The sequence below is a fragment of the Ciconia boyciana genome, chromosome 1 (genome assembly GCF_034638445.1).
Source record: "Ciconia boyciana chromosome 1, ASM3463844v1, whole genome shotgun sequence".
Lineage (NCBI taxonomy): Eukaryota > Metazoa > Chordata > Aves > Ciconiiformes > Ciconiidae > Ciconia > Ciconia boyciana.
The window spans coordinates 79348141-79363298 of NC_132934.1; the positions used below are offsets into that span (position 1 = coordinate 79348141).

General features: G+C 40.8%; 1 protein-coding gene across 1 annotated transcript in view; it reads left to right on the top strand.

The window, feature by feature from the left end:
* Positions 1 to 10309, top strand: part of UPK3A (uroplakin 3A) — a 35286-nt gene extending 24977 nt beyond the window's left edge. The window contains exons 2-7 of the mRNA XM_072850220.1: positions 3419 to 3492; positions 4314 to 4469; positions 7157 to 7436; positions 8666 to 8748; positions 9231 to 9363; positions 10222 to 10309. Of these exons, the coding sequence (XP_072706321.1) occupies positions 3438 to 3492; positions 4314 to 4469; positions 7157 to 7436; positions 8666 to 8748; positions 9231 to 9363; positions 10222 to 10309 (795 nt within the window). The 5' untranslated portion in view covers positions 3419 to 3437. The remainder of the gene's footprint in view (positions 1 to 3418; positions 3493 to 4313; positions 4470 to 7156; positions 7437 to 8665; positions 8749 to 9230; positions 9364 to 10221) is intronic.
* Positions 10310 to 15158: the final 4849 nt, after the last annotated feature.

Below are 15158 nucleotides of genomic sequence, written 5' to 3' on the forward strand. Positions count from 1 at the left end.
CAGCTTGGATTTCCAGACACTGTCCATGACAATCTGTTACTAATACCAGCCTCCAGAACAACCACTTCTGAAGTCTGTAGTAGCTGACCAATAACCTCTTTGAATAGATTTTTTGGTTTCAGTACCACTCTCAAATGGACGAATGTCCTTATCATAACAACAGTACTACAGCTGCTTCCCTTGTGGTTAACCTCTGTAGACCAGCTGATGCATATGAATGAGCAGTAGAGGTGGTTAAAGATCCTGCCAGATCATGTCTGTAGTACAGGGACTGGACAGAAGGAAAAACTTTTCCATTGTTTCTCATTACAACTTGTCCTCACTTTCACGATATTTTACAATCCTATATCTCTGTACTTCCCTATTTTTTAACTGTGTCAACTCTCCACCACTCTCCCAAACCTTGATCACCTGTTTTATCAACTTTTCTTTTTAACCATCTCTGCTTTGTCTTCCAGATCTCGCATATTTGTGGAATGCTTTTTTAAAAATAATTCACAAAGGCATTACTCCCCTACTCTTTCAGCTCCTATCTGAAGGGCTACACACACCAGGATATCTGCAGGAAATTACAAGCTAATAATAGCTATGCAGATAACTAGTGAGGATCATCAAAGTACTTTAAAATGGATTCTCTGTTTTATTTGTCTTTTTCACCCTTTGGATTACCATCTTGACTGGTAGATGTCACCACCATTATTTTCATCTCTTTATTAAACACTGTAATGTTCTCTACATGGAGCTGGGCTTGCAAGTTGCCCATAAATTTTAGCCCGTGCAGTGGACCGGAGAGATGGAACACAGCAGATTATGGAGGGTTATCTCCACTACAGCCAAGCATGTAAAGAAGGTTTGGACTTCAGATCCTGGAGGGTTCCACACATTTCACGGCCTTTCAGGACTTCAGGCCCCATCCTCCCCAAACACATGTTTCACACAGCCCTGGAAAGCCAGCGCTGCAGGCAAGGTTTGTTCTCACTGAGCCATCAATCCAAACTGACTCTGGAGGCTTCTATGAATTACTCCAGAATTGTCCACAAGGTAACATAGAGCAAGAAAATTGGCATTGTTGCTTAAACAAAGACATAGGAATTTATACCGATGTCTTCTCTTGCGCTTCCTTTAAGGAACTTTGTAATTATACTGAGGTTAAGTTTGTTCATGGTAACATCCTTTAAATCTAGACCAGCTCCCCTGACTTCAGTGGAGTTAATATGGATTTACACAAGTGTAAGCAAGGATGAGATCTGGTCCTAATTTAGGACACATCTGCCAGCACAGATGGAGCTGAGAGAGTTTATTGTCATGTTAATTTTCTACCTTTGTTTGAGATTCTTCTGAGCATGGAACAAACCCAAAAATTTTAAACTCTTGCAACACAGCAATGTTATCCCTCCTTATTGTGGCTGGTGAATTCCACCAGAGCGCAAGATGGCCTTGTACTCAACTAAATTTATCCAGCTGAAAAAATATCCTCATGAAAAATAATGGCTAAGATTGTCATCCTGTAACCACTTTGAAAGGTGATTAACTTCCTGTGATGAGCAGCTCTATTGACATACTCCTGGCTGTTGTAAAATTAATCGCCTGAGTAACAGTTTGCACTACTGTAGCCCAAGGAGCAGTTTGCCACACTCTTCATTCAGGCAAGACTCCAAGAAGGTCATGCAGGGTTTTGCCTGAGTAATATGTGCTGAATTTATTGCCTGATGGCTGTGAATCTAAAAAAAAAATTGCTACCTTTAAATAAAAAATTTTTTTGTGATTCTGGGCCTTAATCTGTTCAGTTTTAAAATTTATATTCTTTTCTGTTGTCTGTTTTGATTCTTTAGAAGGTGAATGAGGGAGCAGCGCTTTCTTATAAAACTTGGAAGAGTATTCTGTAGCACATGCAAGTGGCTTGCATGCCATGAAATAGAATATTTCTTTTTCTCTGCCATCCAATATGTCCTGGTGGTTTTTAATTAGGCAAATAATGTGTCTATTTTCAGTCTTAAGGAAAAAAAAGCCAATGCTGATTGCTCTGGAAGGGTTACCTGTCTAAAGAATTCAGGATCTGATTTTACAGGAATCACTGTTTGGAGGAAGTATTGATTTTATGGTGGAGAAAGAGACCTTGTTGTTCTTAAGCTCTGCTTTTACTGTGGAGTCAGAAACCTTACAGGTTTTGCGCATCATTATATTGCTTTAAGGGATAAAAACACTCTTGAGCAGATCAGTACCAAGTTTGTACAACTACCCCCCCCGGTGTAAATGTTAAAATCAGATTCCTAGGAATAAAAGACAGAAAGGAAAGATATTTTCTGGCTTAATCTGATTTACCTGAATATTTATGCCAGCACAGGCTTAGAATGCATTGTAGAGTGAGAAGGAATAATACAACTTATTCTTATTCTATAGCAGTGCAAATCTAGGGTAACTCCTGTATTCAATATTCTCCCTCAAAAGTAGTGTGAGAAAAAAGTCAAACCAAACACACTGAAGATGACATGCAGAATTTGAAACAAAATGAGACACATATGGGGAGGAAATTGCATTATAATCATTTGATTACATATTTCAAACAGATTTCTGGGGCCCATGGCATATCAATAAAGGAGATGGTTTTGGTAATGTAACTGTAGTGATATTGGTGTAAATCTAGAGTTGCTGCAGTGACATCATGTTAACCCCATTAATTCTGTAAAATCTTGCTGATACTTATTTTTTCCCCTCAGCTTATTTTAAATGGGTGATTAATAATTTTGTAATCTGACCTCTTATATAATAAACCATTTGTAATAGCAATTACTCATCAAGAATATTCTCAGCTGAACAATTTGGTACAACAGGTCATTTCCCAGTGGTTTGCTCTTCATGTAGTCACCCTGAATCACATTAGGGTTAACCAGAAGCAGGTGGCTTATGTTTTTCAGGATGTAACCCAGAAAACACAATTCAGAAGGCAATTGTAACCTCTGTTAAGGCTGCCCAAATTTAGAGCTCTGAATCAGAACCATCCATGATACAGACTGGATGCAGGGTTCAGATATTCCGTTCCAAATTTTCCCTACATGATTTCAAAAGTTTTTAGACAGAAGAAGGTAAAGAACAAAGCCACCTGTCAATGACACAGGTGGGAAAAAAACTCTCTTTACACCCATACCGCTGCTGAGAGCTACACTGGTGCCCAATATCAGATGGAAACCAAAGCTGCAACACTCTTCCTCACCTGGGAGCAGATAATAGCTGGGGAGGGGTTGGTGACACCTGAGCAGGAGGGGCAATAAACATATAGGGAGGTGCTGAGGGGGTAGGCAGCTCCTAACCACAGGGACCTTGTGGAAAGGAGCAGGTGTGGTTGACTTCAGGGAAGGAGTGGGTGTGGGAGCTCTTCAGTGGGGGCTGCCTCCCAGCATTGTTTTTCTTTTCGTGGCAGGTTTCTGGAGGGCTCAGGCATGTGCAGCCATTGGGTTGTATTAGCCTTTTGCTGCTTGGGACAGCTGTGTGCAGGTAAGAGGCCTCTATCTGCAGTCTCTTCTCCTTTTTTGTTGCTCCTCTCTTTGTATCTCTTCCCTTTCTGTTTCTCTTATGGTTTTTTGCTTTGTCTTGGGTGTCAACTTTCTGCTCTAGGATCTGTATTGGGAGCGGAGTTTAGGGCTTCAAACATATATTCTGCTGGAAGATTGTTAAAGTGTCTCTACTGCAGCTAGGCTGGGAAGGAGCTGCTGAATCTCTCTTCTTTGTTAGTTAATCTTCCCCAGGAGACTGGAGATAGGATGAGCTTGTGTAGGGGGGGAAGTGTCTGATATAAACTTTATTCTAATATCACTTGCTCTCTTGAGGGCCTCTCCCAGACAGCTTTCCTCTCTGATAAATCTCTCACTCTGTATGTTAACAAGCCTGGTCTTAAAAACCTTATTAAGACTCCTTGCTGCTAAAGGACTCAAGAACTGACTGTACTGCTTCTGGTGCTGCCACTGAAGGGGAGAGTCTGTACATGGGACCCTAAAGACAGAGGTTCAAGTCTCTCCTATAATGAGGCTTTGCCTTTGTCCTTCTGAGGTGATGTGACCAGTATGTTTGAGCAGCAACATCTCTTACCTCCCTCCCCAAATCCTTGTGTTCCCCATTTTGTATTAAAGCAAAACCCCTAACTCTCAAACTTTCACAGGGCAGGTAGACTGTTTCCTGCTCAGCTGCAGTTCCTATCGCCCTTTTATGTTTTAATGTAGTTTGTTAGCACTGCCAGATCCTCCCTTTTGAGTCAGAGCTTGCAGAAAGGAGAAAGATTTTTTTTTTTTATATGCTTTTTTGGTAACTTTCTCTTCTAGATCAAAGCCTGAAGCCTCAGATTGCAGCCCCTCAGCTTGCTACAAACAATCCCACTCTCACTACAGTTGCTCTAGAAAAACCTTTCTGTATGTTTGACAGCTCACTGTGTCCAAATAAATCTTATGTCATCTACTTGTATGCAATGAAGGAATCAGGTGAGTATCCAGCATTATGCCTCTCTGGAAGATAACTGTATGATGTGGCCATTGCATGCAATTCTTCACAGTTTGATGGGAGTGGGTCTGAATGAGGGAAAAGAGAAAAATCTGTAGCTGTAAGCTATGTACAAGCTGAGCCTCTGGTCTCAGTTTTCTCTAGGGTATTATTGTAAAATGTAATATAAATAACCGTAGTATTTCAATGGGGCTGATTAACGATAGCAAGTGTTAGTACTGTGCTAGCTGACTCCCAGTAGGTATGGAGCAGCACTATCAGTTATAAATGTTTGCCCAAATCTTGCTAATGAAACCAAGTGGTCCACAGTCCAGTACTTTATCTTTGTCTAAACACAAATGCCTTGTATAAAAGCCTGAATTCCCCTAAGTAAACCTGCTGAGAGAAACTGGGTAACTGCTGCTGTTTGCTTCATAGTTAGGGTAGCCAGCCCTTGCAAGGACTACTTGTTGTTGTTGTTGTAGTAGTAGACAAAGGCAAGTCGTGCTAGACTTGTGGTCAAAGATGCCTGGACCATGTGTTCATTCATAAAATGAATTTCATAACTGCTTGGCAATGAAACATTGCTGGCAGTGACCAAGAGCTGCCTTCTCTGTTCCCTGCTGCTCTGGCAGACTGTTTTGAATGCCAGCTAGAGGTACTCTGTAAGCTGACAGAAATAAATGACTTCTTTATATCACACCTTCTCCCCTGGATGCTGTATGCAGCCTCCTTTTCTAAGAGGCACAGAGATCTTGAGGGGGGAAGTAGAGAAATTGGCCAACAGACAAAATGGTCTAAAACTTCCACTGTTGATTGTTGCCACTTTGGACAAGGTGGAAGGAGGAGGCCTTGAACGGGTAGAAGCCATAACCAGAGACACCATCCCATACAGGTAACATAGACAATTGTGAATGAACGGCCTTCTGAGACACGTCCTGTGACCAAAGTGCACATCTTTATATGTCTAAACCAGACTATAAGTGCATTATAATTATATGAGGCTACTGATAGCTAGTTATACCTGCAAATATGATGTTTTGTGTTAGAAACTACTTCACCCCATCTCCTGCAGATTCTATGGCAAAAGCTTCCTACACATATGGGTGAATCTTTACAAAAGGGGTTATTTACAGAGAAAGCTCTTCTGCTGCTTTTAAGGCAAGCAGATGCAAACTTGTTACTTGGCAGACTGGGAGGAATTTTATTTGGATTTGTCTCTGGTCTGCAGAGGAGCACACTGGCTCACCCTTGGATGCCTCCTGGAGCAGGGAGAAGGAAAATTTAAGAGAACTTAATTTTCTTAACACCTTATGTTCAGTTCTGCTGGTAAGGAAATATATCAGCATACTACAAAGCTCAAGGTCTAGCAAATTTCTGAGGAAGTAATGTAACTTTTAGCTCTATTCTTGTTAATGTCGCTATCAGACTTGATCTACCTAGTAAAGTTTAAAAAAACAAACAAAACCCAACAACAACAACAAAAAAACCCCCACAAAATGAACTTGCTTAGGCATCAGCTCTTACTTTTTCACCAGAGCCAGGCTAAGAGTTATTGAAGTGGAGACTGGGAGAGCAGGAAGACATAGCTGTGAGAAGTATTATAATTTGGGGAAGCAAGCCTAAGAATAGAGCATGTCTTAGCTAGTATTTGCTTTCATGTTATTGGCTCCCATTGAAGAGAGGGGTGTCAGAGCTCAACTACCTTGAGCACCGACCCTTAAGTTGTATTTCTAACCTGTGCTAGAAACTTTTCCCTTTTAAAACAGGTTTAATTTTGCATTGGATCATAGGTAAAAACTTCTCATGACCAAGCAGTTGCAAGAACTCTGCTCCAGGAGCACAGCAGAACATTTCCAAACTGAAGTAGCTCCCAAAGTACCACAGCTTTGGAAAAACTGGCATTCCTTCACTGCTGACAGCACTGAACAGCTGGAGGGGGCTCCCAGAAAAAAATGTAACCTGCATTTGCAGAACTTGGGAGCATCTCTTGGGACTTGTGCCTTGGCTTTGCAGCAGGAAAGGTTTGAGAGCTGCAAGCGAGCTTCCAAACTATGCTGTAGGGCTGGGTGCAGATTCACACTTTGCTTGAAGCTGTGAGGACTTTCAGGCTTTGAGGCATGCTGTCTGGAAGCAGTGACATGCCTGGCTGGCCAGAACTGTAGATACCACATCTGTTCATGCAGCCCCTACACACTGGTCTGCATACTGGGTGGTTCTGGGAGGTCCAGCTGCTGCATGACCAGAGGTCTAAGGGTTTCTGCTCCAGGAGACAGGAGAGTTGTGACTATAGGAACTCTGCCTTGGCCATAGTATCAAATCTGAAATGGCAGGATTTACTGGATGTTTATTGGAGCCATGTGTGGCATGGGGGACCAGCAGTCTTTGCCATCCTCCTCCCTACTCCATCAGGTTCTCCTTGGAAAAGGAATTTTGGGAGAGTGGCTACTAAAAAGTATTGATCTGAGACACACTGTGGATCCTTCACAGTTTCTGAGGGACAAATGTAAAGAGCTTCATCAACATATGAGGAAGGGGTAGGATCACTACACAGCCAAACTAGTAGCAGATTTTTGGTTTCCCTTTTGAGTGCTTTGGGGTAGAAGAGCAAGTTGGCAAGTAAATACAGGGTGAATGGAAAGGGCTGAACTAGTTCTAACAGCCTTATTAAAAAGCATCTCTCCTGCAGCAAGTGCAATAAGCTCCCTGGTGACCGACAACAGCAGCAAACCACTCGACAGCACCTTCCAGCAAACAAGCGGGGGCCAGCTTGGACCTTACAAGGCTGCCTCATTCAATGTACCCAATTGTGCATCACCTCCCAAACTTGCTGATGTAGGAGATATCAACAAAGTTTCTGATGTCCTGAAACAATACCTTTTCAGAGTCGGGGATGATGGGACTTGTTTGTATGACCCAAACTTTCTAGCTGTCTGTAACCCACCTCTTGCACCAGACACAACATACAGGTATAATTCTTACTTCTTACAAGGTGATTGCTGCTCTTAAAACATGATAGGAAGCAACATTGAGTCTGTAATGTCCCTTTGTAATGGCATGATGTGAATTACCAGTCCCTAACTGAAATGCTCTATTGCAAGGGTAGTTATGAAGATGGCTTGGCTTTGGTCTAGCACCCTGCAGATGGTGCTCTATGGTGCCCTAGCAGTGGTGAGCTCTGTCAGGTTAAATTCATGGATCAGTAGGAAAATTAATGTGTGAACTGCTGGATCTATACCTGTGTTGGAGTAGGTAATCCAGTGACAGCATCTGATTAGAAACTGCTGGTAGAAAAGGATTTTGACTGGAAAATGATGTTGAGATTATTCACCATGTATTTTGTGTTAGATGATTCTGCCAAATTGCAGATATGGATCTGGCTCTGCTTGCTTTGTCTTGATGGGATTCTGGGGAGCCAAAGTTCTTCTTGGTCTCCAGCTCCAGGAAGCCCCTAATGTTACTGGAGACTTCACAGTGAGGGCCAGGTGGTTTGCAGACTTGTCTGACCCCTGTTGTCTGGGGAAGCTGGCCACCTGGGGAATTCGGGCACCCTGACAGCTGTTACCCGGAACACTTCTTTTGCTGTTGCCAGCCATTTAAAAGCTGTAGTAAAAATGGCAGTCACATGGAGCCACATCTGCTGTGAAGACCTAATATGCTTCTGAAACAAAATACTATGGGCTCTTAGTTTTGTAAAAACTGTCTTGCCTTTTCTGTCTCTTGAGGACATTTCTGAAAACTCAAACTATTGTGGAATGGAAACTTAATTTCTTTGCCAGATCTGATGTTGGCCTGTCTCTTCAATACTCTCCTCTAGCAGGGAAAGTGCCAAAGATCTCTATTGTTGGACAAAATCTTTGACTTCCATATGGAAATCAAAACCACTTGTTGTCCTAAATAATGAGGTTCTTCACAACAGGGAATAGCAAGCTGGGAAAAACTGTTGTTGGAAAGCTATTATCTGCCAAGGCTCACAAGAACAAAGTGCAAACTGCATGACATAGCATAGAATGCTTTTCCATGATTGATTAATTCTATTTGTTCTTTATAAGGTCTCTGGAAATAGTCAGTTACCTTTGACTGTCTCCGTCTAATGCTTTGACAAAACCTGAAGTCTGACCAGCTAATCCAGTAGCTTAAAAATGCTAGTAAGGAAGCTCAAATTTGAAATACCTAATTTAACACTCTTTCCCCACAGGTTTAAATACGTGTTGCTAGATACCACTGAAGGTATCATGAAAGATCAAACTCTCTGGTCTGACCCAATCAAAACCAGAAGAGGTAAGTCTGTGGCTTTGCTCAGGTCTTCTTGAGTAGCTGTGCTTGCCTTAGGACACTATTGCTCTGTAAGCAACACCTAGTCCTTTCCTACAGCTTTAACAATTTTGTCAGCCTTTCAATATTGGAGTAGCAGACTTAAATATGGAATAATTCTCTACTACTTTTGTGTACTTCAAAATAATTCTTTTAGTAAAGATAAAGTTTGTACATGCGGTTTCAGATTTGATGCATGTCACGGTATCTGGTACTGTTGACACTTCTCAGTAATACAGATACTCGTCATACTGGCTAACCTGCTGAGGAAAGCTTATAAACTCTAAATGCTGGTATTGAGTCTTAAACCTGTTTCCCATAAATCATCTAAGACTTCAGGTATAGACATAACCAGTTTGCCTCTCCTAAATCACCAGCTTTCTCCTATTTGGTGGTGGTGTTCATGGTCAAAAATAGATCATAGGAACATTCCTTCCATGTGTTTCTAGTTAAACTTCCCTTGAAAATTGATACCTGGCCTGGTCGAAGGAGTGGAGACATGATTGTCATTACATCGATCCTAAGTGTTCTTGTGTTCCTTCTGCTTGCTGGCTTCCTTGCTTCTGTGTCCTCCGCTGTCATGTAAGTACTGCTACACCTTACAACTTCCAGTAAGAGTACCTAGACCCTCAGTCATCAGCCTTCTTCCCTATGGCTCCAAGCCCCTGTTGCTGGTGGTCTTTGAGATGACAGACCAGATGGTGTCCTCCAAATTTTGAAGCTGGTAATGGGAAAAGACTACTTTGTAATAATCTTCCCTAAGATCAGCAGCTCTTGTAATTATTACACAGCCTTAAGCTTACTAGGTGCCAGACTTTAGTAAGGACTACTGGGAAAAAAAACAGTAGAGTTGCACATACTTAAAGCCTTTATATTCTTTCTTACATATTGCAGCTTTCCATCTATTTAGGAGTTTGGAAACTGTCTTAAGGAGTGCAGGGATTTGTAAATATTACATAATGTCCTAATTAATGCCTTGATTTTAATTTATTTGCCTCCTCCCCAGAAGAAATAAGTTAGCCCTTTCAATTAATAAGTGAGGCTTTGCTGGAGCTGTATAACTCAACTAGTCTATGCATGTTCCCTAGTCTTCTGCACGCCCTGCCCTGGGAAATCAATGAGGCCTGATTGATTCCTAAACTGAACTTTTGGAGGGAATGAAATAAATTTTAGAAATGGTGGGTATCAGGGCTGCTAACACCCACTTCTTTCATTCACTTGAAAATGATACAAGTGCTCTGTATTCAGTCAGCTCTGCCAGGCTCTCCTGGATTAAAGATGTGGAAAGCAAAAACTGCATTGCAAATTTTTTTTTTTAAATCTATGGGCTTCTCTGATGCTAAATGATATAAGTAGCAATCGGCCTTTGCAAAATGTTGTGACAGTAGGCTCCACTCAGTCTCTACTGGAACTTAATAAAGCCTTTCACTTGCCCACCAGGGGATCAGAAGATTCTTCTGCAGAGACAAGGTGCATGTCTCAGACTGTTCAACAGAGTGAACCAAGGCCACAGTTAAGCTCTGAGTGAACAACCTGCAAGTCAAGGGTGGAAATGCAACTGAATTGCTACACATGCTAGACCTATGGGACTATTTCTTCTACTCAATGCTAGCCCAAAACAAGCTACAGAATGCAACCAGGCAACTGAAGATGAACAGCACAGATGAAATAAGGACAACTTTTTTGAAGTCTTGCAGTACATGATATCCTGTCTTGTCCTAATGAGATTTGGTGTAGTTAATTGCCTTGTATAGCGCATATCAAATGCCTGAACTGAAGAAAGAATCTTAACAAGATCCTTCAACTTTGGTGTGATAGAGGTCGTCTAGCACATACATATCATCTGGAGTAAGCATTACTGCAGACCTCTCACCTGCTTCTCACAATCAGATGAACATGATGTAGCCATTTGTGTCTCAACCTTTCTCTATAGTAACTGTTGAGGAATAAAGAAAAACAGGCTGCTTTAGAGAAAGATGTTCTTAGAGAAACTAGGGATTAAAAGGTAGGTAACAGGGAGCTACTGCTGCTTCCTCAGGATTTCAGTGACTATTTGTGTCATAAGACTTCCCTTTTTTTCCTCTCCTTCCCTAAAAGAAAGCAAGCAAGTTCCAATTGCCCTGTATGTAGCAGAGTAATTCTGATCTCAAATACTTAAATACCCTCAAACAGCTTTGCAGGGATGAAAGCTAACAAAATTTCTTCAAAGAAGGTGTGTTCTTTCAGAGCGCCATAGAATTTGTTGGTAGGCTAGTAAAGGGGAAATATTGCTTTAGTGGGACACATGAGTATATTCACTGTTGTCAAGCTTAGCCTCATTCCCAGCCTTTACCTTAGGCAGCTGCAAGCCAGCACCCTTCACATCTTAGTATCTAGACTGGTGGGGTTTTTTGAACTAATTCTCTTCCTTCATTTCATTATCTCAGTTGATGACTAGAAATAAATCTTTGCCCCAGGTCTGAGTTATATACTGCTTTTTTCCATTGATGCCAACTTCCATATATGATTTTGTTTCTACAAAAGACTTGAGGAAGAGCCAACGTCAAAGCCCTGCCTTATACCTCTTGAGTATGTAGAAGCAACTGTCCTATTGTAGCAAGCACTTAATTGTGATAAGCACAGAGCTGTCACTCATTATTGATGTTTTCCTAGTTTATCAGTAAATTTGTTAAACTGTCTCGGATTATAAATAAGGATTCTGTTTTGACATAGGTAGTTCACTATCACTGTTGTGACTGGATGATCTTGCACTGATACTTATTTCAGGGAGTGGGACATTCTCTTCAGACTATGAAAATTAAAAAGCTTTGTGTAAAGTCAAACGTTGTCAAGATAGAGTGTTGAGACTGTAGCTTGGTGATTGCAAAATTTGTCATTTTAAGCTTCAGGACTTAGGCCCAAGAGATTTGTACACAAGCTCCTGGTGTTTGGGTATTCTAGCTACAGCATGTTAAAGCTTGCCTGCTCACCTTCTTTGTTTCAGCTGCCTAAGGGCTGGCAGGGAGAAGGGAGAAAGCACTTTAAGGGGAGAGATGGGTGCTGTGCCTTCTGACTAGAAATGGATGCTGAAATACCTGGAATTATATCTTTCTGGTTTCTTGGCTATTGGTGCCTTCCCTGTAATTTTCTGCCATACAGGCTGCTCCAAACACTGTTCTGAGGTGCCTTCTCATTCATGTATTGGGTACTAACTTGGAAGCAATGGATATTTGAAGAAAAAGGGAGTAAAAATTGTAGGTATGCAATGCTGAACATTAGAGTACATGAGAGATTCTTGGAGTGTTTGCCTCCTTTATAAAGCCAAAGTAGTACTTCATTGCTATAGAGGGTTCTAACTCTTTGCTCTGGACCCAGTGGAAAAACAGGCTATCTAACAGTAGTATCAGTAAAATTAATAAAGGCACGTAAGTATCCTTTCAACTGCAGACAGTCAATACATTATATTGGATGACATATCAGCTAATTCTATTACTGGAATAAGTTCTCCTTCATTTTGTTTAAAGGACTTGCTTGAGACTGTATGTCAGCATGTATAGCTATCATTTAAAATACAGCACTAGAATAATCCAATCTGTTTTCTGCCAGTATCTATTAAGACAGTCACATTAAGCAGTTTGTCTCTCCCTCAACAGATAACTGATTTTAGTCAGTTTAATCCTGCTAATGGGCCTAGTTGAATAACTTGTATTTCTTCTTGTGCTTCATTTATATATTTCATTTGAAAGATCTTCACTTTATTCCTTTATGGAAAAACTCAGAATGGATTATTTTTAGTTGGTGTCCTCCCCGCTACCCCCCCCCCCCCCCCCCCAAGCAGAATTAACTGTCTGAGTTGTTCCTGTATTGCCATGCATACAAGCTTTGGGTTTTTTCACTTCAGCTTTTCAAAACTTCCCCAGTGTTCATAAAGTTTGTGTGAAAAAGAATTCTGCCTTTCACCAGCTTCAGATCTTAGGACATCTCTTTCTCAAAGAACATGGGAAGGAAGAGAAACTCTAACATATTGTGATTTTTATCAAAATTTCCTGTTGAAATATTTTGTTGAAAATGACAACTCAAACTACTTTTTCTATGCAACCCTGCCTTTAGACAGGGAGAACTACACCTGGAACAGCTTTAGCTTTTCACAAGGTCTTGCATGTCAGTACCCATTCATTATGCTGTGAACTGTATTTCAGGACTGCGCCCAGTCAAAACAACAGTCATGATAAGTACCAGAACAGGGTCACAATTACTTTTGCCTCTCCATATGGTATTTCCATTGACCTAAATATTGACTTTTTTCTGCTCTGCTTTTGACTCCTCACTGAAGAAAGGGTATGGAAATTTCTGTTTGGAGACTATCAGGGCTGTCCTGATTCTTATCCTGATCATGCAGAAGAAATATAAGGTATCAATGACTAATAGCATTTCTTTAGTACATAGACTTAAGAAACAGAAAGGTTGGCAGGCACTGCTTAATTTTGAAAGAGTGAGGATGCAAAAAGACTACATCAGGTTTTTTCAGGAGTTGTGGCCAATGTTATCTGTATTTTTGTTCAAACATGCCTTTCACAGTCAGCCTGCCCCACCGAAGGAAGGAACATGTATGGATAAAACAAAGTTCCTGAGCCTTATGTATTTACATTAAAAGCATCAACAGAAAAGAGACAAAACTGAAAAGTGATATTTGCTAGGTGTTTTCTAGGTGTTGTACATCTATTCCTAGCTGTTGCCTTAGGCACTGAATGATAGTTATCATTTCTTCAATGACCCAGCAAAACTTATTGAAAATGCTGATTGTAAGAGCTGCTATGTGGTAGAAAATAAAGATAAAAATCACATCTATGGAGAGAGTCTAGGAACCACTACAGAAGTCCTGCTTACATTTAAGACTTCAAGGTTGTGCTTAGGTTTTATCAATGTTACACATGATGGTTATGAACACATTGAACTTGAGCTCTCTCTTCAAGAGAAACTCTAAGAAGACTTTAACCCGTGTCTGCTGGTCTGCAGAGATGAATGTAGCCCTAATAGCATTAAGTTGCCAAGAGTATAGTTGTATACTCCATTTTTCATATCTTTTACTTGGGTCCTGGTATTTCTCTGGACAGAAAATAATAAATAATACAAACTGTGCTGTGGAAAAACTAGTGCTGAGATGAGGTTATTGTACATATTTTCACCTGTACTCTAGGTTAAGCTTCAAATGCCTGGTCTTCAGGATTGAAAAACAAATTGCATTCAGTTCTCTTTGCATCACTCATTCCAGCATGCTCTCAGCTGAGGCCCTGGCAGAAATGCTGCTTTAGGCCTGTTTAGCAGATGGACTGACTGCACTAAGATTCAGTACAGTTCAACGCTGAAGTTGTTCACTAGAAGCTATGTGACCCAACTTGTCTGTGGAGCTGTCTGGCCTTGGATGTGGAAGGAAAGTGAGAAAAGGAGTGAGAGCTAGACAAGATTTGTGCGGTTTCAATCACCCCCTTGCTTGTGTGGTTTGTTTGGGCCTCGGGCTGTCTGCTGCTAAAACACGGCTATAGGAATCTTGAGTTGACTAAAAGACTCCTTTCTGTGCCAACTGTAATAACTTTTGTGAGATTGTTAAACTGTAGTGTACCAAATAAACATAACTTTTTAATGGGAGATAAGTGAGCACAAAGATGGTAAAGACATGAATATGGAGAGATGTTATGTTGCATTTTTTGAACATGGTGTGTTCATGAAGATAATGCCCTCTGCATTTTCAAACAAGTCTTTTCTGCTTTACTTTCACCAGGATGAATGCATAATTAATCAGAATTAATACATGCACAGGGTGAGGGAAGAGTCATTTCCTTCCAAACTACTTGTCTTTTATTCAGTAAGTGATTCTGCAGATTATTTAATGGACTGGTCATTAGTAACATTAGAGACTTAAAAAAAAAAACCCTTCTTAGATAAAGGAGGAAGCAGCTCATTTGATTGTAACAGGTGATGTTTTGGGGCAGACTACAGAAAATTAGCATTCTCAGAAGCTCCTGGTAAGAAACTCTGTATTATACTCTCAGTTGTATGAGAACTGGGCTGGGAACCTGGCAGATGCAATATTTAATACTCTCTTTCAGTTAAGTTGGGGCATATAGCATTAGGTTGTTTGGATGCTGAAAGAACCATGGCCAGTTTACTGAATTAGCTTTGCTTTTGTTTAGCTTGGGCATAAATGCAATCACTTGCGATATATATTTGGAACTGGGGAATGAACCTAAGGAAAAGGATACTAGCGAGAGCCATACTGTAAAGCAGTCACAGTACTTCTTATCAATATTTGTGATAGATCTGGTCAGCTGTGATCAGGAAACCTACCTCAAGATCAGGACCAAATTGCAAAAGACATTTATCAATGCCTAATGGTACTG